The sequence below is a fragment of the Poecilia reticulata genome, chromosome 9, assembly GCF_904066995.2.
Source record: "Poecilia reticulata chromosome 9, P_reticulata-male-v2, whole genome shotgun sequence".
Lineage (NCBI taxonomy): Eukaryota > Metazoa > Chordata > Actinopteri > Cyprinodontiformes > Poeciliidae > Poecilia > Poecilia reticulata.
In genome coordinates, this window is record NC_088838.1 from 7,679,440 (window position 1) to 7,705,914 (window position 26,475).

Sequence of the window (26,475 nt, forward strand, 5' to 3'; positions counted from 1 at the left end):
AACTGCGACGTTGAGTTGAATGAAAAGCAGGAGCAGGCGTTTGTCCCTCTCATCAACAAAAAGTGCTGGATGCTGTCGGTCACCGCGAGTCTGTCTCCGCCCCACCGCCACTTGTGCAGTACTGGAGGAAATTTCAGTAAGAAATTTATTAGAGTAAATATTTACTCTGACGACTTAAATAAATAACAACTTAAATAAATAAATCTATTGCGCAGATGTAAATACTTCATGTACGAAAATTGTATCAAAAATATATATATTCTTTTAAATGACCATTCTAAATTCCACAAAAAATAGTTAATGAGTATCAATACCCCTTATTTGTTTTTAGCTTACTTACCTATAGTCGCACTGAATAAATTACAATATCAAAAAGTGTATTTATTTCAGTACTAAATTCACAAGTGACACTTATAGATTCCTTGCACCGGACTGATGCTTGCAAGCTTTTATTTCCACTAATTATGGTGGTTTTCCGCTTGTAGTTCATGAAAACACAACATAAGATTAAAATATTACATCAGAACAATAAAAGACTTTTTAAGTGAGTTGAATGAAAAGTATATTTAAACGTTGTATTTTTCAAAAGGTACTTTTAATTTGACGTCTTATCGGAACACTTATTCTAAGTTACTGGATGTGATAATAATAATAATAATAATAATAATAATAATAATAATAATAATAATAATAATAATAATAATAATAATAATAATAATAATAATAATAATAATACAGGTTTTTTCTTACCTTTCCTTATTATACAACTTAATATAAAATAACATGGGAAAAATAATTAAGCTTATTTAGCATAAAAACAACGAAATTATTGTGGCATGGTAAGCTCATTGTTCCACCCCAATGTTTGTGTTATTATTTCTTGTCCCTCGTCGTATCGTCATTCGTAAATTCTTAATTGTGTATGTTCATATATTGTCTATTAAAATTGCTTTTGACGTAAACATTAGTTATTAATTAAAGTCTGTAAGCATGCCTTTCGTTGTTTATTATAGGCTAACCTGACACTCACAATATGGCGGACGCACTAACGTGTCATTTCTAAAGGACGACGAAGCCGATGCGTCGGTATTAATCCTTTTCCGTCAACCGGTGTGGGATTTGGGTGGAAGGGAGGCGTTTCAGGATTGAATGAATAGCAAAGTTATTGCTCTCAACCACGGATAGCAAAGTTATTGCTCTCAACCACGGACTGCGAGGCATATCAATTATTAGGTCAAAAGGTATTGATAATTTAATTTCAAAATATAGGGGGTGGGGGGAAACCCGACCAAGTTTACATGCTCATTAACACCCTATCTGGAATTAATGGTGTTAAGCAGACTTACTTTGACAAATACCAAGCAATATATTGATGTGAACATCATCCTTTCTATGTAACTTTCGGTTACTCAGTCATTGCATGTACATCTTTCTCCGCTTGCTACGGATATTATCAATGTTGATTAAAATGGAGCGAAAACTCCCTCTGCTCGCCGTGCCGCTTACCACGCAGGCGGGTAAATGGTGCGGAGCCACGAATTACATCCAACCTTTGAGCCCCTTTTGACATGCGTTCGTTTTGTTCATTTTATAAAGCTCAGAAAGGCGGGGTTTAATGGCGAATCAGACAAACGTCGTTGGTGTAGCGAAGCCCGACTCAATCGACAGAACAAATCGAGGCAACTCTTTGGAAGCGCTTCCTTTTAGTTGTCAACAAGGAATGTGAATGGATACTGAATAGTAGCTCTTAGCAGTAAATGGTGTTCAAGACGACTGGGAAACACTGCTGAACAAATAAACCCGTCTGTTCTGTAGTGTCACGTTGGTCAGGTAGGCAGCTGAACTTCACTTGCTGTGTTCTCGCTGAACCTGGTTAGTAGGCTAATGTTAGCTAGTTATTAACTAAGTTATGTTGAAAGTAACCTTTATTATCGATTGTTGTCGCAATTATGCTTGTTCATTTTGAAGAGCAACTCAGGCAAATGCATACCAATAGTCTGTCAATACCATTAGCTAACACAGTTGGACTTCCTTATATATTGTGAACAATAAAGTGTAATATACAGTCAAGGTCTCAGCTTTTATCCTTTTAGCTTGTTAGGTGCAACGCTTTGCTAAAAGTATTCATACCCCTTAAACTTCCTGGAATTTGGCTATGGCAAATCTCAATGTGTTTTATTTGTCCAATTTTGAAAAAAAAAAAAAAAAGTGTAGCCCCTTGTTTAAAAGACCTTCGGTGAAAGGTTGTTTTCCAAAGTATTGGCACTTATATTATTTTTATTTTCATGCCAAATTAATTTAATATGTGTTGATCTTGGTGACCTATTTAATAAAATTCCAGCAAAATCCATTGATGTGTTGGTGTGGTTGTACTATTTAAAAATGTGGGAAAGTTCAAACCATACGAATACTTTTGCTTTCGATAGCTGAAGAGGCATGTATGGCATGCATCAAACAAAAGTTTTGTCGTGTGTGACTGTACTTTTTAAAATATATATTTTTGCACCATAAAAAGGCCTTTATTTTGACTCAGAATGTCAGTGGTGGATATTGTGCACTTTGAAATAGTGGTATATTACATCCTTTCAACACTAAACTGTTGATCTGATTCTCTCTTTTTGCCTCAGACATACCTTTTAAATAAAGACAGATGTGGATTGAGTGATACTCCTGTCGCCAGGTCTCAGAATATCCATGTGTATAATCTTCTTAAAGTTTGATCCTCGGCCTGCGTCCAAAAATGCCTACAGGTAAGGCAAAATCATCCATGCTTTGATGTGAAAACTTCCTAAACAAACTTAAGGAAATAAGTGCTTTAAATTGATTTTTAGTAGGAAGACCAGGATGTTCTAAACTGTCATTATTAGTTAATCTAGATTTTAGGGGTCTGCAACATCTACAATCTAAAGAGCCATTTTTGCCCCCTCTCCAGTTCAGTAAAACTCATTTAGAGCCACAAACGTTACGAGACATGTAGGAAAAATGGCATGCATTTTGACTAGTAATCTAGAAGTTTTGGCATATTTATTTTCATTTCCATTTTTAGGTTTTGAACTAAAGAAAAACATTAGCAAAAAAAGAGAATTGATGCATTTTCTTCTGTGGAGTGTTGATCTTTGTGGAAGATTTTCTTTAAAAATGCCAACCTACTGACAAGAAAACTTGGTCCAAAAAATGATTGCTAGTACTTTTAACGTGATTTTGTTGTAGAAATTCAATGTAATTATGCCAAAAAAAAAGAAAATAAGAAAGCTTTAAGCTGCTAAACTATATATTTGTCTGTATTTATCCATATTTTACAAACATTAGTTTGCTCTTTACCTTTTTTGGTGATAGTCATTAAGAGCCATTGTGGAAGATTATGCCTTGATATTTTTCACATGAACATTTACAGAGATTATAATGACCGATCAAGTTCAGAATGTGCCCATTCATTTATAATGAAAGCTTTTCTACATTAACTATGAAAAAGTACAAAGTAAGGCAGCTTAAGTTTTATGTTTTAATGCTCTGGGGTGCAGTTCTCGATGCAGAGTATAACAGCCGGCCAGTTTTAGAAGATAAATTATAGAGCGTTTTGTTTATATCTGTTATTATGGAGTAAGATCCGTTTGAGTTTTACACAAACATTGTGCCATAAAGTCTAACTGGGTCGCATTTTTCACATGAGCATTTACAGAGATTAACTTTAAAATGTCTTCCATGATTTTTCTGCGTATTGGATCTGATTCGTCCTGCTGTGAAGTAGATGTGTAAGAGTTTCGTAAACACTGGCTGAATCGCCAGAAATATAGCTGAGGGAAGAATGTCACAACCCAGGTCACGCATCGGACGTCTTACGAAATGGAGATTTTACGTAAAATGTGTCATTATCACTTTTATAGTCGCAGCATGGATACATCAGAGTGGAGAACAGAAATGGACATATTTTGATCAATTGTGACACAGATAAATTGGGATGCTGCTCGAACCCTTGGTAAATGGCCGCTTGCGGGAACAACTCCAGAACAGGAAAGAAGAAAACAACAGATCAACAGATCAGCTGGGATACGCTTCGGTCGGCTTGCTCTTGTTTAGAAATGAGAGGCTCTGACGGCGTAAGAAGATCGAATGTGTTAGTTTCAAGTATCCCTGCCTCACAACCAGTTCCTTCCAGACTGTCAGTTGATCCGAAACGCAGTCGATGGAGCACAGCTGCTTAAACAGGACAAAAATCAGTGACAGTAAATAAGAGGCTCTTACAAGATGTGCGTCAGATGGCCTCAGAATTGCAACTTGTCGGAGGGTGCCGCTGCTTCTTCCAGAAATAATGAGAAAGGATGTTGCTGTCAGTAGTAGCAGAGGTTGAGTGGGGGAGGCACAAACAACAGAGTTGGGGCCAACAGAAAACAACCAGAAGGTTCCAGAGTGAGAACCAGCAAAATCACTAAAGGCAGACAAAACAAAAACAAATGACTAGGTACATTTTTTTTTTTTTGGGCGGGGGGGTGGGGGGCTTTTTGAGGTGCATCTATTCGCTTTATTCCATTACCTGATGTGTTTTGAAGTCTCTTATCACCCTGTGACATTCAATATGAAAATAAAAACACTTTGGTACTCTCCAGACAGTGGAACATTGGTACTTATAACACTGTAATCCTAACACTAAATTGTATGGGTATCTGAATTCGATACTAATATCGGAAATTTGTCTGACATCTGCCAAAAAAAACTCATATCTGATAAGATCGGCCTGCATCTAAAGCCGCCGTCGATAGAAGAACTGGACTCCAGCATTTAGTTCACCCCAATAGAAATTGTATCTGCAGACAGACCCACTGGTTAATAATAAATAGGTCAGCTATTCTCATGACTACTGTTATTGGCTATTTTTCTCTGACTACCATCACTTGATCAAGCCTTTCCTAACACTCCACCCTGCAAAATAAGTAATACAAGAATGTTTAATTTGTGCCATTGTCATATTGGGTCAATATTGGTATCGGCCAATGCTCAAAGCCGCAACATTGGCATCGTGTCAGAAGTGAAAAAGTTGTACTAATTGGTTTTACTTTAGTCTGGGTTGATTGTGTTGCTGACAGAGCTCTGAAGTGAGGGCATTTTATTTATTTGTATGTCTTTAGTGTTCATTTCTTCATGCGCCAATTGAAATAGTTGATCACATGATTTATTATTAAATATAACCTCAGTACATTCAGTTTGTTTTCAGTCAATTCAGCACTGTTTTCCCGTATCAGATATTTATTATCCGATACGAAATCTCAGACATTGGTATCTTATTGTAAGTGAAAAAGATGGATTGGTGCATTCCTGGTTTTCACTTCAGAGATTAGATAATCACTTCACAATAATTGTTAAAATGTAATCCCGACTTCCCCAGCAGTAGCCTTGTTTTACAGTCAGTTTTTAATCAATTTACTGTTTTGTTTTTTTATTTCCTGCGGTCTCCATGTCCCTTATCCGGCAGTAAATGGTAACTCCTTTCAGCTGGAAGTAAAGACTGGCGCGCTACACGCAGTCAGTGTGGGCTATACGGAGGTGTACGTCATTATATTCCCCCCGAGGTTGAGGGCAAACTCTCTGCCTGGCCGTAGCCCTGCTCTGACCTTCTCCAGCCCTGACCTTGCCTAAGGAGAGGACGACAGAGGTGTGTTATGAGTACTAAGTGGGACCTGGGGAGAGTTGAAATGTATTGTGTGCTGTTATATTTATCTGAAGTCTATTATGTAAAGTTGAAACCACAAGTTTACATACACATAATAAAATGACACGATTTTTTCCTCTCACTGTCGGAAGTTAAATCAGACCAAACCTTTCCTGTTTTTATGTCAGTTAGACTTATAAAAAGTATTTGCTTAATACCACAATAATGAAAGAATATATCAGAAAAGATTACATGCATTTTCTATGTGGGAACATGAAACTGTATGACTTGTGGTCAAATGTTTTGGGTTTCCTTCCACCAGCTTCTCACAGTAGGTCGTTGCTGCCTCTCTGCTACTCTGCAAGTAACACACAGTGTGTGTTTGTGTTTTTCTGTTAGCCAACCGCATCAGTAAATATGACAGACAAGCGAAGAAATGACACCCAATCATTTTTCAGTGCAGCAAAAAGGCCAAGTAAGTAAGAAACGCTGCACTTTGAAAGGGAAGTTAATAATACAATTTTCTAAAAAATAAAACAAAACAAATAAATGGCAGAAGTTTTTATGAAATTGTTTCATCATGGTGTTGTTAGGCAAAGCAACAGACAACAGAGCGGGACGTAGAGCGAGAGAGAGACAGAGAGAGGGACAGTCAGTCAGGGTCAAAGAGTCACAGGTAAGTGCAAGTTTATGCTGGCGAAGGTCCTCAGTCATCCAGGACAGGGCAAAAACAATAACTGTTTAACAATGTAGCAAAGTAATTACATAAACTCAAGTCCAGCTGTTTTTTCTTTTAAACTTTGTTTGGTTTTGTGCAAGTTAGATAAACTTGAGTTATTGTTGAGAAGAATCCTCTTTCATTTAAACATGTATTCAGGGTTATTTGATCAAGTTGAGGCAGAGGAAAGTCTTTTTCTGGTCTTTGTGCTGTAGTTAATATAGTTACTGTACCTGCCATTTAGTTTCATTTTACGTATGCAAATTATAATTTAAATAACGCAACTTGCACAGAGAGACACCACAATGAATCAGTGTTAATGAGGAATTATATTGTTTGATCAGGCGGGGTTACACTCTGAAGTATTTCTTCTGCTTGAACTTGAGATGAAATATTTGTAAAGATGTTGTAGCAGAGATTAGATCAGTGATATTGACCACAGGCATCTACAAACACAAGGCAAACTCAAGTTTAAATAACATTTAGATTTGAGTTTGGCTTCTCTGGGTCTCATCAGCTGTTTTATTGAGGACATCACCCATATGTGATGTGAAACTTGTCATTTTTGGTCCTGCAGACATAACACATTGAAGACCTTCCTCATAAGAGATATGAGACTAATGAGGGACATTATTGTAATAATTAATATTACTACTCCATACATTTTAGGCAGCCATTTCAGCCAATTATTCAGTAAACTCCAAGCAGCACTGATAAGGTTCTATTTGTATATTTTCCAGCCTTACGTTTGCAGAACCCGCCTTTTGATTTGGCGTATGTAAACTTCGGGTTTCTGCGGTGTTAAAAACAAATTTGCAACTTCATCAGGTGTAATTATTAAATTCACAAAACAAAATGACTGAAATGTTTCTGCGGGAGTTGGCTTCTTAATCAGCTTAGATGACTCAGTGATTACCCACATGCTGTTATTTCTCTATCTTGACGTCTAATTTCTGGTTTATATTGTCGTTTTCCTCCTTTTGCTAGTTTTCATAGCAAAACTTATTCCCCAAGCAGCTGAAGGGCATTGTAATGTGATTATGGCTTATATGTAGACACAGTAGAGTCGCATTTACAATAATGATGTAATTATGGTGTGTCCTCGTTCGGCTTGCTGGTTGGTTTCTGGTACAAATATTGCAATTAGTTCTAAAAACTGGTAAAATATGTATCAGATACTCATTTATTCAGCAAAGACTAAGTCAAAAAGCAGGTTAATTTATTTATGTAGTTTATTTCCCCTCTGCTTTGACTGGAGGCCTGTAGCTCTCCTTGTAGCTTGTTCTTTTTTCTTCCACATTCCTTTGTATTAGTATTTTATCACAATAGCTTTTTGTTCTTGATGCTTGATCCTTCACCATCCTTTGGTGGCGACTTTTAGTAAATACTAAGTTTTCCAACCATACTCATGAGACATTCTGAAATGGTAGTTGGCAAAATGTAGTTTTTTTTCCCCTCCCCGTTTGTTGACTTGTCATTGAATAAACAAAAAATCTAAACGAGTGAAGCGCCAATCAGTCGGCCAGAGATTAGCATTGACCACTATGATTTGCTGTGGTTGGTGATTTGTTGGCCAAATATTAGGGCCGCGACTTACTATTATTTTAGTAAATGAATATTCTTACGATTAATTGATTAATCAAATAAAAATGCTGATTTTGCAGAATTTTCTTTTAACCGCTTCAGCCTTTTTTCCATACAATGCTACAAATGCATTCAAAGATGCAAATGAGCAAATAATTTAATTACTTAAAAAAAATAAAAAATAAAACAAATGAAATGTGTATTTCCTAAAATGCAATAACATAGCATTAGTCTACTATCTATTTATGTCCTATAGCGCAGTTCATTTTACAACAACACACCAGCAATTAATATTTAACTAGCGGGTCTGGGGCTAAATTCCACAACTTCAACTAGTGGAGGTTAAAACCACAAAATCTATCAATCATAAAAACTGCCAGTAAGACCAAAAAGGTGATCAATAAATAAACCAATAAATCAATCATACTTATTTGTATTCTGCATTACTCTTCTAGTTGGACAGTAGAGGTAGGCAGAATTCCTCAGCAGTTTTTCCAGAACCACATAAATTGTTGCTTGAAACAATTAGCATAGCGCTTAGTTTTTAATGGCAGTGGTATTACTTGATTCATAAATAGTAATGTTTTTCCCACCATATGACTGGAGGCCTGTTGTTGATGTTCTGTTTTTTATCTTTTTACTCAGATCTTCAATAATCTTGCTCAAACTACACAAAATTTGTTTTGCAGTACAATCACCAACATCGTTTTTTATTCTTCATGATCTAATTTTTTTGTAAACATCTTTTATTCCCGGAGGACGGCTCCAACTTTACTAAACCTTCACCCTAATACCACACCATCCCACCCTTTCAGATTTGCACAAAAGATCACCGAGGTGACCCTCTGAATTTTCTATCCATTCACTAAGATTTGCCATTAAACATTGAAATAATGTTTTTCCAAGTTGCACAAAAACAACCAAACATTCAGGGTTATCTGTAAACACGAGCACATTCTAGAGTTTATTTCATAGGATTCATACATGAACCAGACGAATCATTAGGGGCAGACAGAAATTGTGAGGAACATTTCACATGAGTTCACTGCCTCTGTTTGCTGAACAAAAAAGAAATAAATGTCAGCTGAGTTCTGGTTTTGCTTTGATCCTTCTCCGCTTCCCAGCATGCCTTCAACACGATACAGCCGGCTGCCTGACACTGGAGATCGAGACGCTTGTATGGGATCTCTCCCTTAGGATCCAGCAACAGATGCTGTGCCCGGTGTAGCATCATTAGTGTTTGCTTTGTTTCCAGTTAACACTGGTGACTCACATAGTGCGGGCTGCAGGAGGCTGTCATTAGCCTTTAAAACACCCCAAGAGGACAGTTTAGTCTTGTGTTTTGGCGGCCATCTTGAAAGAATAATTGGTGGACCACGGCCAAGCTCGGGGGAAACATACAGATGGTGTTTAAATCAATACATTTTATTGTTAGTTTAAGTCCATGTACTTTGCAGAATTGTGATATTATGTTAATAAGATCCTATAAAATGGACTTTTGTTTGCGAATAAATGATGACAGACATTTAACTTTAAGGTAAAATGTTCATTTCGGTAGAAGAAAATCACAGCAGTTATCACAGTTGTAATTAGTATAATTAGTTTTCAGCAACACCAGTGGTTCATGTATCACGTGTACCACTGGTATACAAGTGTATAAAGACTTTAATGATAGACATTTTTAAACAGCAGTCAGGAGTTGGAGTTTTGCTATTTTACGATTAATAAAATGTTTAAGAGTTGCAAAAAATAAACGGGAGGATATCGTAAATTCTGAAACAGAAGTGGCAAAATCTGCTGCCATAATATTTAAAATATTGCAAAAGCTGCAGTGATAAACTGTTTATTTGTCGCCTTTGTTATACTGAGCATGTGGTCGTATTGAATTTACAAAGCAGAGAGATACTTTGTTATTGGCTTGTGTTGCTACGGGTAGTTAGCCTGGCTGTTGAGCGTGACAAGTAACAAAGCCGACGGATGCTCTAACGTTTTTTCAGTTTACTAGTAGAGCTTAGCAGGGTTATATTTATAATGTTATGATAGTTCGTAGGCTGCTGTAAAGTAGGGTTAGTTTTACCCTACTCATAATGTGTTATTGCAATAGTAATCCTGCTCAGGATTGGCAGTAATTACAGGTAATTACCACTCAGCATCAGATAAAAAGTTAAAGACATAAACATAATGGCAACGTTTCTCTCTCTGAAAAACTGAGTAACCCAGGTCAAAGTTCAGTTCTAGGATTAACCTACAGGCACACGATGTCAGTCCCATTCAAGGTTATAATTGTGTTGCAGTCATGATGTGTCAGTAAAATCCAATTGACACACCAGAATGGGGAAAGCATCAGGATTGGTTATTTACACAAGTGGAACCTTAAGTAATGTACAGTATCTGGTTATTTTAGTTTTCATAACCTTCACTCCCTTATTTTCGTGTTTCTCTATTTCAGTAGCAAGTTCTCTTTGTGTGCTGAGTCTTTGAATTTTGGAGAGTAAATTTGTGTGCATATAAAACTCTATCTTTGGTATTTAAATGGTAAAATTTTTAATAAATAAAAAAATCATTCTGGCTTTGTTTTAAACCTTGCCAAAAAAAGTAGGAAATTTTGAGTTTGGTAAAATTTTTTAGTTGTCTTAATGATAAATATTGTTGTTGGAAATTTTACCTATCTTACATTAAATGGTGTTGCATTCAAGCTTGAGAAATCCTCTCTTCCTGCGTGATGGTGTGGAGTGGAATCTATCTCAATGGGAAAATTAGGCTTATCGTTTTTACGAGTTGAAAATATGTCAAGGTCATATTCTGCAACCAGCAGCAATCCCATTTTTCCACTCTTAAGCCCTTTCTCCACAGGCTGACTGGGTTCTTTTCTGGCCAGATTCGTCTCAATTTGCAGATCCTGTGGTGTTCCTCCCTGTTTTTTGCAACCTGAGGGGTGGTGCAATCCGGACCTAGCCAGGGGTCGCTCTCAAGCGATTTGGTTTACAGCAGACTACTTTCGTCGGTGTAAACTCCTGGAACGACAACATCGCCACCAGCATTTTCAGTCCCACAACAACACCATAGTAGGTGGCGAGATAGCAAGCTTCAAATCGATAATTATTTTTTTTGAGGTCCAAATTGTTTTATCAATCATGGCAGGAGAGCATATGCAGCATCAACTGGATGGGTCACCAGACAGTCAAAAATGGGGCAGGATGTACCAAGCTCTAGTTCTAGTTCTTCCACGCAGTACTGACCTCCATGTTGAAGGGAATAAATTGTTTCCCTGCTAATGTGTCTTGTGTCTTTGAACATTAACCATCCGATCCAATAAGAGACACCAAACACAAGTGAGTGGCAGAATAAAATGTTTGGCTTTGGCAGAGAGAATTTGGGCACAACAGATCCTCAATGCATAAAAGTGGCATCCCTATAAATGTGGCACCATTTTCACCCTTGTGCGGTCTCAAGAGTCAGGGTGATTTGGATCCCATACGTTTTTTTTATCCTCTGCACGGTCCAGCAAGGTCGCACTGACAACGTGAGTTTTCACAAGTTTCGGGAACTAACAGTCTGACGGGACAACTCACCCGTTTCGCCGCTGTCCGACCGTGACATCTGCCACACTCCTCCTGAGCACCACACTAAGTATGCGGGAGGTTTAAGGGAAATCAATCGGTTTGAAATCAATGAAATAAGAAGCATCAATTACTTTTTTTGCACAGTTGAAAACTTTCAGTGTGAAAATGAATTCTGTGATTTATAAGGGGCAGGATATTATGAGATGTATCTTCTACCTGCTCCTTTTCAAACAGAAAATAGAAAATTGCATGTCACATGGGCAAAATAATTTGTTTGACATTTTATTTCTTAAGTTTGTCTCATTCTATTTTGTTTTCTTGTTCTTTTTCGACTGTTTTTAATGTCTGTTCGAAATAAATAAATAAATGAAATGAAATGAAATGAAATTTCAGTGCCTTTACAAACCAGTATGAAAAACTCACCTGTCTCCCAAAGGCTCAGTGACTTTGTGTTGTATGACCAAATCTAAAAAAAGAACTTCTTTGGCCTCTCTGTCAATCTCCTCAGGCTAATTTTGGCTGCAAATAGAGATGAGTTTTACAACAGACCGTCCAAAGCTGCCGACTTCTGGGGCACCAACGGTGAAATCCTCAGTGGTAAGTTGACTTTTTAGAGATATATCACTGCCTGATTGCCTTTTACATTCTTTGCTAACTGGCTTTTCAGTAATCAAGGTGGAATTACTTCTTTACTTCCCAATTTAGACTTTCTTCTAATACGTCACAGAACAACCCAACCCACAGTCAGCTGAATTACCATATCCAATTTTACAGGTGCCCGGTGCACATTTTAGCCAAACAGAGGAAATCAATCATTTGCTGTTTTTTATTTTCTTGCTATTTTCTTCCCGCGTAAGAAGGAAACACAGACATAACCTCGTTGTTCATCAATCTCCTCTCGCCACTTTAATAGAGGGGTCAGGACTCCACCAGCGGGTCCGTAATTGATGGCTGTTTTTATGCGATGTGACAAGAATAAATGGCCCTGCCTTATCTGTAGGGCTGGTGTGAGGGGAGTGGGGGGATGGCACGGGGGGCAGCAGCAGGACCCTGAAGGAGACGGACCATGAAGGGAAGTAAGCAATAGCTCCTGAGGGATCTGTGCAGCTATCTACCCTCCCACAGAGGAATGGGAGCATTTAGCTCTCGGTGGAGAGGACCTGTCCTAATTGATCACCGGGAAGCGCTGCTGACATACTCACCTTTTAATAGGACAATATAAGGGAGAGGAATCCAGAAAGAAAGCAGCTAATTAATGGATGGGCCGACTCTGTTTCATTTAACGCGACGCAACACGTTGAATTTGTCCGTCCTATGTATAAAAAAAAAATTATGTTAATAATTTTTGGTATTTTATGGTCCGTACTATACATACAAGCACACAGAATACAAGACATAATTAAAATACTTTTGAAAATGTTATGTTACACTGGATAATATGTACTTAGTTTAGTTAGTTCGGTAAAATAAAACAGAAGATTTATGGTATTGATTTTAATAAAAGGTATTTGTCAAAGTTTATAATAGTTCACATAGTCTATTTATATTTATATTTATTTATTTATTTCGGTCTAGCTCTCGGTGAGAGCTGTTGCCTTGCAGCAAGAAGGTTCTGGGTTCAAATCCCGGCCTGGGGTCTTTCTGCATGGAGTTTGCATGTTCTCCCTGTGCATGCGTGGGTTTTCTCCAGGTACTCCGGTTTCCTCCCACAATCCAAAAATATGACTGTTAGGTTAATTGGTCTGTCTAAATTGCCCCTAGGTGTGAGTGTGTGTGTGCATGGTTGTGTGTCCTGTGTGTCTCTGTGTTGCCCTGCGACAGACTGGCGACCTGTCCAGGGTGACCCCGCCTCTCGCCCGGAACGTTAGCTGGAGATAGGCACCAGCAACCCTCCCGACCCCACTGAGGGACAAGGGTGAAAGAAAATGGATGGATGGATGGATGGATAACTCTCGGTGAAGGCAGACACTTTTTTCCTCTGCTCCTCTCCCTACCCATTCTCACCCTGCTTACTCTGTTTCTGTGTTGCTTTTTTGGAGCACATCCTCTAAATCTACAAATTATGGATCTGGTCAACCGGTCTCTCAAGGCAATTGATAACATTTTCTCAACGAGAAGACGTCACCCAACAGGATGGATTCACCCTGGATTTATTTGGATTCATGATAACAGGATTTCTGCTGTTTGGAGTTTGTGCATGCCTGGCTTATCAAAAAATTTGTGACGGATTTGGCCACTCTTGTGAACACTCAAACTGTGATGTGAGTCTTGCTAAGACTTGCAGCCCAGCTGAGGACTCAAAACGCACTAACAGGATGGAATCGGTCTTGAGAAATTGCTAGTTTCGGTTCAGCGGAATGGCCAAACTCATTTGGATGATTGGGATGAACTATAAGAGATATAGGGTAGACTCTGGGACAGACAGAAATTTGAAGTCTGCCTGATCTAAAGAGAATTTGTTATTCTGAATCCTCCCTGTGGCTTTCTGGCTATCTCAAGTCTCCTGGAGTTTATGTAGACAAACTGTTCCTTCCCATCTCCTCACCCTCCTGAAGTCACCCTGGGAATCTTATGGCTGAACTCTCAAGGACTTGCTCTTGATTATTCCACCTTTATCAAAGACTTTATTTGGGAGAACAGGCTGTGAGAGACATGGTCTGATCTGCAAACACCTCATAGTTACAGACAAACACACACTCCTGATCCCAACGTCTCTCCCAGCATATCTTTGTTTTTGTCTTGCCATATGTGGCATATCCTACCCAATGTAGTCTTTTCACCCTACTTATCACTTAGTTTTTAGATTATTACTTGTTATAAACTGTGGAGTACTCACTTTTAACCCAGAAAAGGAATTAGAACAAACTTGGAATCCAGAGACTCTAATTTATTAGTCACTCTTTAGCTTATTTTTTTAGAAACTGTAGCGTTCTCACTATCTAGATTAATATTATACTTCTTAGGTTACTTTTTAGATTATTATGCAGAGAAACTCCTATTATTGAAATCCAGAAAAGGACATAGAATGAACTTAGAATCCAGAAATGCAAAAAACTTCCAGGACAGGAACATTTAGTTTTTATTATAACTTAGAAACTGTGGAGTACTCATTACTTTTACAAATTTAGAGCATATTTAGAAAGTCCAGAAAATACTTAGTTAGACTTCTTTAGCATCTCAGAACAAACTTAGGTTCCAGAAAAACTACTTTAGCAACTACTTTTTAGACTCCTATTCTTCCAACCCAGAAAAGGAATTAGACCAGATGATACTTGCTTAGACTTATCTAACCTGAATAGGAGTATCTAGTTTATTTACTTTAGATCAACGTTATTAGTTTCTTTTTCTTCTTTTGCTCTTTCCTTTGGTTTGTATTTTGTTTGTATTTCCTTTTAATTATGTAAAGCACTTTGAATTGCCTTGTTGCTGAAAAGGTGCTATATGAATAAAATTACCTTACCTTACCATACGGTTTACATTAAACTACATACTAACGCTTAGTAAACAGAGTTCACCGCTTACTCATTAAGTGACTTTTAAAAGCAGACGGTTGCAGCAAATTTTATTTAGGGGAATCAGAGTGAAGCGGGATGAAGACAAAATCACCTCATTTTTTGTTTTTGTTGTAGATTTTCATTCCACTTTATCGTTAGAGGCTACTTTGTTTTGGTCTATCACATAAAGTACAAGTCATGACATCACAGAATGCAAAATAATTTGAGGAATACCTTTCTGGATCAGTGCAGAAAGTCTCTTCAGTTTTTCCTAATTTTGCAGAAATTTACGCAAAATCGACAGATCCCTGCATTTTTTTCCGCACAATTGTGAGGTTATTGCAAAATTTCTGCAAAAATGATCAAAAACATTGGGCTTAAGTGACTGCCAACTCCCGCCTGCAGGTGGCCGTATTTCTTCCTTCTATTATACTGCTGCCTAAACCTTACTTCATGTCAAGTTAGGGTCCACGACCAAAATGGCAAGTCACCAAAATTGAGCTGTTTAGTTGTTACTTTGTTTCTCATTTTCTTTCTTCTACATGTAGATTTCGGGATGGGTTGAAAATATCGCCAAACTCCTCGCAAATATTTCTAAAGCTGCAGCACAAAATCAATGATTTTGATTGGAAAAAAATCACACAAAATGTTTTTTTGTTTTGTTTTTTTTTTTTTTATTCTGGAGGGACTGACAGATTAAATATTGCACCAATTTCTCTTTACCAGGTCTGGACCTAGAGTATGGCAAGGAAGGTGGATCATGGCTGGGAATCTGCAAGAGGGGCAACCTGGCCGCCATCACAAACTACATGGAAGGACATCCTAACCCGAACGCACAAGGAAGAGGTGAGCCTGCCACGTTCGGGTCATCACATCTGATCACATCTGGACCGCCACCCGTCCCACATGCCAGCGATGTTCACCGTTTCCCCGTTTACCGATCTGCAGGGTTCCTTGTATCGAACTACCTTATGGATAAGGATGTAGACAGCTACTCCTACCTGAAGAAGGTGTCTGCAGACGGCCACATGTACAACGGCTTCAATCTCATCACAGCTGAGTTCAAGTGAGTGAAAGGTGTTCTGACTTATGCCTTTGTTTTTGTTATTTGCCCTCCACTGACACAGACCTATGTGTTAGTAGGCCTCTCGTGATAAACTTTGCTGGACGGTAAGTTATTGCGATTACATGATGATATTGATGTTTTGAGACCATTTTCAAGTAACGTAATGGAAATGGCATAATGATGTAAGACCACATTCTAAAAGATCAATAAACCTTTAATTCTAACATATCACTGGAACTGGAACTGGAAACAACAAATAAAATAATTAAAAAGTCTCTGTAAACAAAATTGTCCTTCAAAAACGGGGCTAGTTGAGACCAAAACACCAGACTGAAGACTTTTACCAACCAGTTTTTAGTAGAAAGAAAAAGAAAAGAGAAGAAAAATAAATCCTTCAAATAAAAATTATTGTTTGTTTTAATTTATCACACAATTAATTGGTTTATTACTTATTGCGATAGGCCTATGTGTAAGCATGTTTAAAGTTGGAAAACAGAACAATTATCGTCTTGTACGCAATTTCATGCATCTTCTATATTCATGAAGAACAAAAACTCTTTAAATGCATTGTTACATTGTAATATTTAACTAAATAATCAGCTTTTTATTCTTAGGCTGTGTTCTGTTTGCACGTGTAACAGTAGCTGTGAAAACTGCTTCTCGATACGAGCAATTTTAAGCACAAAGAAAAAGGAAGTGATGCTGAACTGCACTGAAAATATAGGGCTGTCTTATTTTCTTATTTTGTCTTCACCAGCCTGAAGTTACTGAATCCCAGTGACCTGCTTAGGAAAGAGAATTCAAAATGGGTTCAGTGGAGGCTAAGATGCTAGCAAAGCAGGAAGTCCCTGAAGGCAGCTGACATGGAAACCTGCATCGCTGCCTGCCAGGGAGAGGTTGGAAGTTGGGTTCAAACACACCCAAATGAATTCCTGCAGGGGAAGAAAGGTGTGAGGGGAGGTATTTTTGGTGTCAGGAGGTGTGTATCCTGCTAACATGGCCTGTAGCTGGATCTTGAACCAGTGTAGTTCTTTTTAATTTATTTATTATTTTTAGCTTGTGCTTCCCTTTCATTGCTTTGTTTTATCAACATTTCTGTTCATTACTGTAACTCGTCTCTTTCCTGAAGCAAAAGCTCCGACGCAACAAAAAGCATCCGATTGTTTCACATTTCCTATATTTTTTACATATTTGCATGAATAGGAGCTAAGTTAAGAACACATTTTTCATTTTGTTTAAAAAAAAAACAATACCAAAAACTGCTTTCACTGTGGACAAGAGAGGAAACACAGAGAAAGAAATCCTTCATCTTCTAAATAAACACCGGCATTAGCAATTAATTTCCTCTCGGCTGTAGTGTGTCCCGCAGCGCTGAAGAAATAGGCTGCTTCTTCCCCAATCAATAACACATCAGGTGGATGGAGACGGCCACTGCTTTATATTGTAATTAGAGGATTTCTCACTCATTTGTCTGGAGCAGCTTTACTCCAAATGAAGCTGAAGATTAGGTCAAGGTGTTGCCTTCTTTTGTAATGGATTATTTGTCTTTACTGATTTGTTTTGGCAATGTGATCTGCTTAATGCTTTGAATAATAATTTCTAACCTTTAACTGATTGATTTTGTGATTCATTTTAGCAGTGGGTACCTTACAGTGGGTATTAAACCCCACAATAAAGAGGCTGAAATATACAAGCTTGTCCTTACTGTACTGTATATCCCATATATTTTTTTTAAATATAATTTTAGCACCTTTTGCTCCATCTACATGCCTCAATGTCGCTGTTGCACCTGAATTTCCCCCACAGCGAAACAATAAAGGATTATTCTATTCTATGTTCACCTACTGAGAATTTTACCTGCTTCCAGCTTGAGTGCAGCTGATTCAGAATCATAACTTCAGAAATTAGCCGAACCTTTTTGCCTAAAAGCACGAGTTGTGATGCTTGGCAGAACTTTGCTTGACCTTAGAAAGAAACATTGAGACGCTGTCAATAACACACATTACAACATAGCAGGGTTAGATAAACTGTAGTTGTTTTAAAGGAACATCTACTATGATTATTTTTAAAATAAAACATCATTAGTGGTTCTCAATTTTTTTAGAGAAACAAAGAAAGCTTTACTTTGTCCAGAATAAAAGTGTCACAGAATATTTTTTACATCCTCCGAGTGACTTCAAATAAAAAGAAAATTAGTGGTGGAGGAAAAAAAAAAGCACGACAAATATGAAGAAGAGAACATTTAGAAAATCAAACAGAAAATCTTAAAAACTTATACTGAGGTCATTATTGGATGAAGAGAAATTAAAGTGGGCCTTAAATCTTCCTGTTTATCTTTCTACAAAAGGGATTTTTTTTTTATCCAGTCATTATGTTTTTTAAGATATTCTTATTCATAAGATACCACAGAACACAACCAGAGGGGAAAAGTGATTGGTTCATTTAATTGCTTTTGCCATGGGCAACCGCTGCATTTCATACAGATTTATGGTACGTCAACAGATTCCAGAAATTACAGGTTAAAAAACTTTCTAAACGTAATTCTGAAAAGCCTTGCTGAATTACAGCAGAAGATGAAGTTAATGTGAAGCTGTAGTGGTTTGCAAAAGGATAAGTAAAAGGAGGAAGATCATTTTATGTTTTCATTTTTTAAAATAAAAACCTCATGAGTGTGACATGCATTTGTTTTCACCCCCTCCACTTAATACTTGGCCAAAATGTTTATTTTTTTTATTTTTTTACCACAATTACAGCATCAAGTCTTTCATATGTACAGACTGGTATATTTACCAATTTGTCTTTGTAAAAGGAAGTCAGATAGAGTGGAGAGCATCTTTGGACATAATTTTTCAAGCTTAGACTCTCAACTAGATTTTGGTCTTGACTTTGATCAAGACCAAAGGAGATTACTCTTTGATGGATATGTTCCCCCTATCCGTGGCTTTTACTGTGCATCCGTATTTATGGGTGCACTTAAAATTCTGGGCGATGAGTTTTCAGAGTGCTTGCCTAAAAGCCTGACCCACCATCGCCTATGCTGGAAGCTCATCCAGGCATCTCCAGGCAACTGCGCCACAGCTGGCGATGGGGAAGTTGCTCTACAGCGTCAACATAGAGGGCTCTTCATTTGAACCGCTCCCAGCCGGCATACTGATTACCTCTCTGCCTGAGATCTTAAAAAAAAAGCTTCTTCTTTTCTTTTTTTTTTTTAAAGAAAAAAACCCTCTTTCCTCTTTGCCGTCTCTCTTTTTATGCCCAGTGGCTCTGATCTCCTGCTGTTCCCTCATCTCTGCCCAAATCAACCCACAGCCCTGCTGATGGGAACCTCAATATTCCAGCTACTTTTATAAAGCAGAAATGGCCACTTTCTCTCTTCTTCTCTATCTCTCTCTCTTTCTCCACAAAATCCTCCACCTTGCTTCCTCCATGGTCAATTTGATCCACATCACCGACATGAGGGTTTTTAGTTCAGGCCACAATATCAAGAACAAAACTAATATTTCATGCTCTGTGCTTGGTTACTGTGCCTTACTAATTCTTTTATTTCCCTTCAGTTTACACTTCCATCTGCTTTCTTTCTTTTTTTTTTATTGAATGGCTAGCATCAGAGCTTGGTAGGAGCAGTGTCTGTTATCACTCCTGTCAACACCGTCTACTGCGGCTGTGCTGACTGTCACCATAGGGACGCAGACAGTGTTGTTGTTTATTTATGATGTTTAGCTGGCTCTGGGTACAAGAAACAATATTAAGGACGTGGAATTGCTGTTGTCGGAAGGATTTCGTAATGTCAGCTGGCAGCTTAGAGGATTGCTCTGTGTGTCTGGTGTTTCCTTCTTTAACACATATTTCCCTGCCTCTAGAACATGCTCTGCTCAAAAGTGTTAGATTTGTTTTTGTCAGACTACTCTTGTGTTTTTTTTCTCCTCGGTGTAGTGTGGTTTTGCTGATATTAAAGCGTATGGCTGGGTGTTTTTTTTTTTTTTTTTTTTTTTTTTTGGTTTTTCTTTTTTTTTTTTTTTTTTGCTCCCTTCTCAGTTTCGTACTTTTTAACAGTTTTGGTCTTGTTTGTGCTCAGAGTTTTTGTGGTACAAAAAAGGAACTGTCTGCCCCAGGACTTATCTGGCATGCGTCAGTCCGTACCCTCCTTAAGCATGGAGGGTATTTGGATATTTGTTAATGATTTAAGAGTATTCCATTAGAGTCTTATGTGACAATATTTAATGTAATTTATTGCTAATTTTCCATAGACACGACGCATGTGTGAGATCACGCCACCCAGCTCCCTGCTGGATGGCAAAAAACTGCTTGCTAACGATGACTACCATTGATTTTAGCTGTCAAGTTGTCAACATAATGCACTAAATCTTAAATGTATGCCTAATATATATTTAAGAAAAAGAGACATAGTGCTTTGCTACTAATTGTTAATGCTATGGCATCTAGACAATTCACAGGTGAGAACTAGTGGGGCTCTCGTCAGTCAGTAGATACAGCAACGGGTCTATGCATAACATAGCCAACAGAGAATGAGAAAATTGAAGATGTTCTTCACTGGGCTTTTTGTTGCGTTATTTTCCCTTTGCTGCGGCGCACTGCTCTAAATTAATAATAGCTACATCTCCAGGTTACATTTTGTTAACGGAAACATTCTACTCCGGCACCGCAACTATGGATGGCAAGTAAAAGAATCGTCTTTTTGCCCTCCAGTGTTGGGTTAACATATCTGTAGGATCTAGTGTTGAGACTCACCACACACTCAACCCATTTTGTCTGCATTTCACCATAGTGGCAAATGGCTATTTGTAAACAAAACTGTATTTCAAGCCACCAAAATTCTGCCTCCATGTTGCATGTTGAAATATTCTGATCAGCATTGGTATTCTGATGTGCACAACCAGGTACCACCAATATGTTCCAAAAACTTCTGGCTGAAATAGCCTGCTTTGTATCAGGGAGCTTGGCGCTGATTATGCATATTTCAGTTTTTTCCCACATAATCAGCCTGTGTTTTGCTTGCATTACTGAAATTTAGCAGCATTTAACTGCTAACAGCTAAACACTGCCATCTGCTGTCAAATCTTCTCTACTTCATTTGGCTCATACACAAAGAAAAAACCAGTATTGCTACTGCTAATTGTCACGGATACAAATACAGCACCTAACAGTTTTTAAATCTACTAAGTGCTGAATATGATTTACGTTTCATGGTTTCGATATTTGTAGATTTCATGACTCTAAAACATGGCGCTGTCCATTTTGCGGCCACAAACCAGGCAAGAGTCTCCAGCTCTTCTCTGAACAGCGTCCGAGTTCGATGTTGGAGCAATATTGCACCACATTTCAGATTGACTGATGCCACTGCTACGGCTGACATAAAACTGACATCAAAACGTTCACTGGCCTTCCAGTTCAAAGGATCTGGTCATAATTTATGATTCTCCCTGCTGTACTAAATCTGTGACAGATGCCCTTGATGTTGGATAGATTTCTCAGAATGAATTTACTCACCGCAACGAACCGGTTCGAAAGGAGATGTGGCACTATAGTTAAATGCTCTCTGCAGCATTGAATTGTACAATAAAAGCCGTCATTTTCCCCTGCAGTTCAGCACAATGTTCAATCCCGCAGTCTCTTCTTTGTCTTCTTTTTCTAGTTTCCAATACAAACAGTTTGCAGAAGTGATGTAAATGTATTAATTCCAATAATCTGAGACTGGTATGAAGTGAAACGTGCCCTTTTTCCCTGTTGAGTCATATTTGCTGTTCTTGTTTATTTTATCAGCACATATGCATTACTACTCTTGCCACTGCATTCTCACCTGGGCATAGATGTATGTAATTGTCTGTCTAATTTTCTATGACGTTGTGTCCCATCTAGAGCCAAACAAGACACTGTGTGTTACTATGGAAACAGAGGCAGCTCTGAACCCATCCGTCTGAATCCAGGTCTGTGTTTTTATTATGGTTGCTGTAGAAACCGTTCATTCCCCATCCACCTTTCCTCCTGGCCTCTGGCCCGTCTGCGTTTGCCTGGCATTTTCTGTCGGCGTTGCTCTCAGATTGTGTTGTTTGCTGAAGCTCAGGCCAAAAGGACACCCAGCAGAGATTGTGTAGACACATCTTTGTATCGTTCAAGTTGTCTCTCCTCAGCAGGGATCTACGGCTTAAGCAATTCGCTCCTGGATACTCCGTGGAAGAAACTTCTGAAAGGCAAGCAGCACTTTACCAACATCGTCGGCGACCAGTCGCTGTCCGGCGACGGATTGGTCCAAGAGCTTCTCCACGTCCTTAACAACGAGGAGCTGTGAGTGACTAACACTCACGCGAAAGCATGAAAAAACATACTCTGTTGTGATTTTTTTCTCAATCTGACACTTAAAAAACAGGTTTCAGAGAATTTTTTATTTTTTTAACTGTCCCAACTTCTATAAATGTGGCAGAAAAAATTTACCAATTGAATGCACATAAAGTATATTTACTAAAAGATTGTTCTTTTCTGTGTCCTTGCTTTCCTGTACAGGAACACACCTGACCCACTTCAAGAGCAGCTGGGTGAAGGATACAGCAAGTCTATGGTCCAGGCAATGTCAGCTGTATGCGTCCGCTCTCCTCATTATGGCACAAGGTCAGTGGCTCCCAACCTCGACAAATCTTTCCGTTTGTTCCTCCCGCCACCCTGCTGCGACAGGAAGGACTACCAGAAGATTTTTCAGGTCAGGGGTGCTCAAAGTGTGGCCCCTGCGCCTTCAGAGTAATTTTGGGCAGCCCACACCTGCAAGTCAAGAACAGTACAAATTTACCTGACCAGGACAAGCACTGAATTAGTCACAGGCAGCATTTATGAAGAAAAACTGACCCACATCCTGTTCTTGTGTTGAGAATAGCAATTGTTCCAAATTTTTCAGAAATGATGAATCAGACGGTTTTGTGTTTTTGGTAACACTTTGTTTGAAGGGGTGAAGGGGTATAAAACTGACATGACACTGTCATGAACATGACATATCACCTGTTGTGAGCATGAAGGAGTCTTAATGAATGTTTATGAGTCGTGAAGTGTCATTCGGTAAATAATGACACGTTTAATGCAAAGTTGCCACTTTTAATGAACTTTTCATGCAGCATTTAGAGCACCTTTGCATTATCAGTGTCATTATTTACCAAATGACACTTACTAATAATAACAGTCGTAAACACTTATAAAAGCTTCTCTTTCTCTCGGTGAAGGCGGACGCTTTTTTCCTCTGCTCCCTTCCTCCCCATGCTGGCCCTGCTTGCTCTGTTTTTGTCCTGTCTTTTTCTGTATTTTGTACAGGGCACTAATTCTGTATCACTGCCCTGTACTGTTCTTCATGAGTCCGAAAGACACCCTCTCTACTGTTCTTTCGTGTGATAAACAATCTCTTCCTCTCCCCCTATTCTTTGTACTTGGCCTAAAAGATGGTTGTCCTAGCGGTCCGAACAACTTACTATCTTAGCTCCAATTGCTTGTACTCAGCCAGAAAGACACCTATCTCCTGCTCTTTAGTGGTCTGCCCTATCTGCGTCTTCTCACCCCATTCTTTGTACTTGGTCCAAAAGATGGTTTCCCTAGTGGTCTAGGCGACTTGTCTCCTCAGCTCCCTTTGTCTGTACTGTTCTTGGTGAGTCTGAAAGACACCCCCCTACTGTTATTTTGCAGGATAAGCAATCTGCTTCTTCTCCCCCCCATTCTTTACGCTTTATCTAAAACATGGCTCTCCTAATGGTCTGAACGACTTGCTATCTTAGCTCCAATTGTTTGTACTCAGCCTGAACGATGCCTATCTCTTGCTCTTTAGTGATGTAAAACGACTTGCTACCTTAGCTCTGGTTGTTTGTACTCAGCCAGAAAGACAATGTTTTAGTTGCAGAGTTAGTTTAATCTTATCTAAGGATTTTTTTAAATTGTCATTTTAAATTTAATTTTAAACTTAAGAATCAAACATAAAAGTCCTAACTTTAGATGTACTCTAAAATATAAAAGCAGAGTTAGTTCTTACAGTTTGTACTGGCAGTATGTATTGAAATATTTACTACAAGTGATGTTTTGATGTGTGCACTTGGATTTTTATAGATTTATTGAATGATGGCCTGTGTAAATATTATCAAATTGAATGGCCATTTGGGTTTTTGTTTTTTTTTGTTATGTTTTGTTGTTTGTTGCACAAATTCAAATATAATTATATAATATAATTCAGTCAGTGAATCTGTGTTTTTTTTTCTGGAATACTCCCTCTCATGGAGACTTACTTACACCTTCTGACAACTAACCCGACTTATAATAACATTGACTAGGTTTGTTATTGGTACATTTTACTTATAAAAAAAAGAACAAAAAAGAACATAGTCACTACTCAACCATGCTCCAAGAGTTGCTCACAACATGGTGAATTGTTTTGTTACCTTTAAAATGATCTGCAGCAAGACCAGCAAGCAAGCAAAACATTCACAGAGTGGATGTAGTAGATACAGGTCAGAAGATTTGACTGAATCAAGACATTTTTCATAAGTCCAGATTGGGGAGCTAACTGGCAAATTGCTAGCTAAGCAGGAAAAATAGGTTGTATTTACTTCGATTTATGCAAACCAATTTTCTCAAAAGACTCATTTAATCACAAGTGAATAGTTTGAAGATATTTATTTTTTTTTAAAAACTATGTTGCTTTGTGTATTCAACAGAAAATGTGTTGAGCATTGGGTGCTGCTGTTACATTTTATTACAAAACAATTTTTTGTGTGCTTTTGATTGTCATGTCTAACATGAAATAAGGGGGGGCTTTAATATATCCACACACACCTCAAAAAATACGTTTTTGCGCCTTTGCGCAAAAACGTATTTTTTGCGCAAAGGCGCAAAAAATACGTTACAACAAAATACGGAAAGATTCAAAAGATGTGAATATTTTTGCTAGACATGTCTTTATTCAAACCTTGACATGCTGGTTGACCCTTTCTGATCACTATCAGGTGTTCTTCAAGATTTACCAATGTTGTTTCTGGGTTTTTTTGGCTTTTTTTCCCATTCAGGACCAACACAATAATCCTGATAGATGCAGAGGGGAATGTCACCTTCACAGAGCGCACAATGCTCGACGTTGACAGGAGCAAATGGAGCACCAATTCTTTCCAGTTCAACCTCCAGGCGTGAAGACGAGCTAGATGAGACCCACTCTGTGCCTTTCTGCAACCCTTTTCCCCTCCATCAGCCACTCTGCTGCAGCTGCTCTGCCCTCGTTGCACCACCAAGAGCAGAAAGACCTCTGTGCACTTTTTCTTCAGCTAGACGCCGTCTGTCTCATATACATGACCGACATGAATTCTCTGCCCTTGAGTTAAGTTCAGATGGCTTTTTTTTTTTTCTTTAATTGTCCTAAGTTAAACAAATCGCCAAAGGACAATTACATTTTTATGAATAAAAACGTTTTATCCACATGTCACAGAACACGCTTGCTGGGATGCTTGACAACGTCTAATCTGTTATTGTCCAGGCAACCAGAAAGTCCTCGTGATGCTGTCTAATGTTGTTGGAGTCAAACTTTCTACCTCTAAATTTATATTACCAACAAAAAATACATACTCAATACTCTTTCAGATTAGATCTTTTAAAGTCAAATTACCAACGTTTGAGGACAGAACAGCATATTATAGATGAAGGTAACCATTAGTGATTACTTTGACAGCACTTGGGTATTTCAGAAATGTTATGGTATTTATGACATCCTGTGTTGTCGAATAATGAATTTACAACTATTAGACATGGAATACAGCTTATTCAATCACGTTCTAAAAAAAATACATCATGGGAAAGTGAATATTTGAAGATTTTTATTTTTTTTGTTGACATTTTTAAACTACAGTTTCACGTCTACTCTAATTTTTATGATGACTTTATGTAAACTTCTGACTGCAACTGTAGGTGATTAAAGTCATTGGTGTTATTTGTGCCTAAATATGATAATGTATGAAGGCTTAAGCATGATTTTATTTGTTTAAAAACCCACCATCTTTTTCATACAAATAACAGATTTCAGTATGTTTTAATTATACAATTCAGTAATGTAGCTCATCTTACATCAGCATGCAAACAGCGACATCTTCTGGCCAACTGTACTGAAATAAAGCCTTTTCTTATTTCGTTGTCATAATCCTGGTTGAAGCAAAATTATCATGCCATGCAGTAGAGTAAATATTTAAATATAATAATAAAAAATAAACAATTGTGAAACCTAAAACTTCTGTAAGCTCTGAAGGTACCTATATTAGTTTGAGACCATAGTTTAACATGAAGAACTTGTTCATTGGCTGGATCCTGAATCTACGTAACAGCGGGAAAAGGCAGGGTTTGGCCCGACGACCAATCAATCATCAAAAAGCCGGTGCTAGTGGGCG

General features: G+C 38.1%; 1 protein-coding gene across 7 annotated transcripts; it reads left to right on the forward strand.

Annotated features, from left to right (window-relative positions):
• Positions 1-46: 46 nt before the first annotated feature.
• tango2 (transport and golgi organization 2 homolog (Drosophila)) lies at positions 47-26,217 on the forward strand. 7 transcript variants are annotated; one of them, XM_008417631.2, is made up of 11 exons: positions 2,632-2,750; positions 5,468-5,647; positions 6,044-6,119; positions 6,238-6,320; positions 12,018-12,106; positions 15,730-15,849; positions 15,952-16,069; positions 21,947-22,014; positions 22,219-22,372; positions 22,589-22,693; positions 25,114-26,217. In XM_008417631.2, exons 3-11 carry the CDS (start codon positions 6,081-6,083, stop codon positions 25,232-25,234), a joined length of 897 nt encoding a protein of 298 aa, XP_008415853.1. In that variant the 5' UTR covers positions 2,632-2,750; positions 5,468-5,647; positions 6,044-6,080; the 3' UTR covers positions 25,235-26,217. The 7 variants fall into 7 exon arrangements, with proteins under 7 accessions (XP_017162090.1, XP_008415856.1, XP_017162089.1 ...); XM_008417633.2 differs by having other exon boundaries at positions 22,222-22,372; XM_008417632.3 differs by lacking the exon at positions 5,468-5,647 and having other exon boundaries at positions 2,686-2,750.
• Positions 26,218-26,475: the final 258 nt, after the last annotated feature.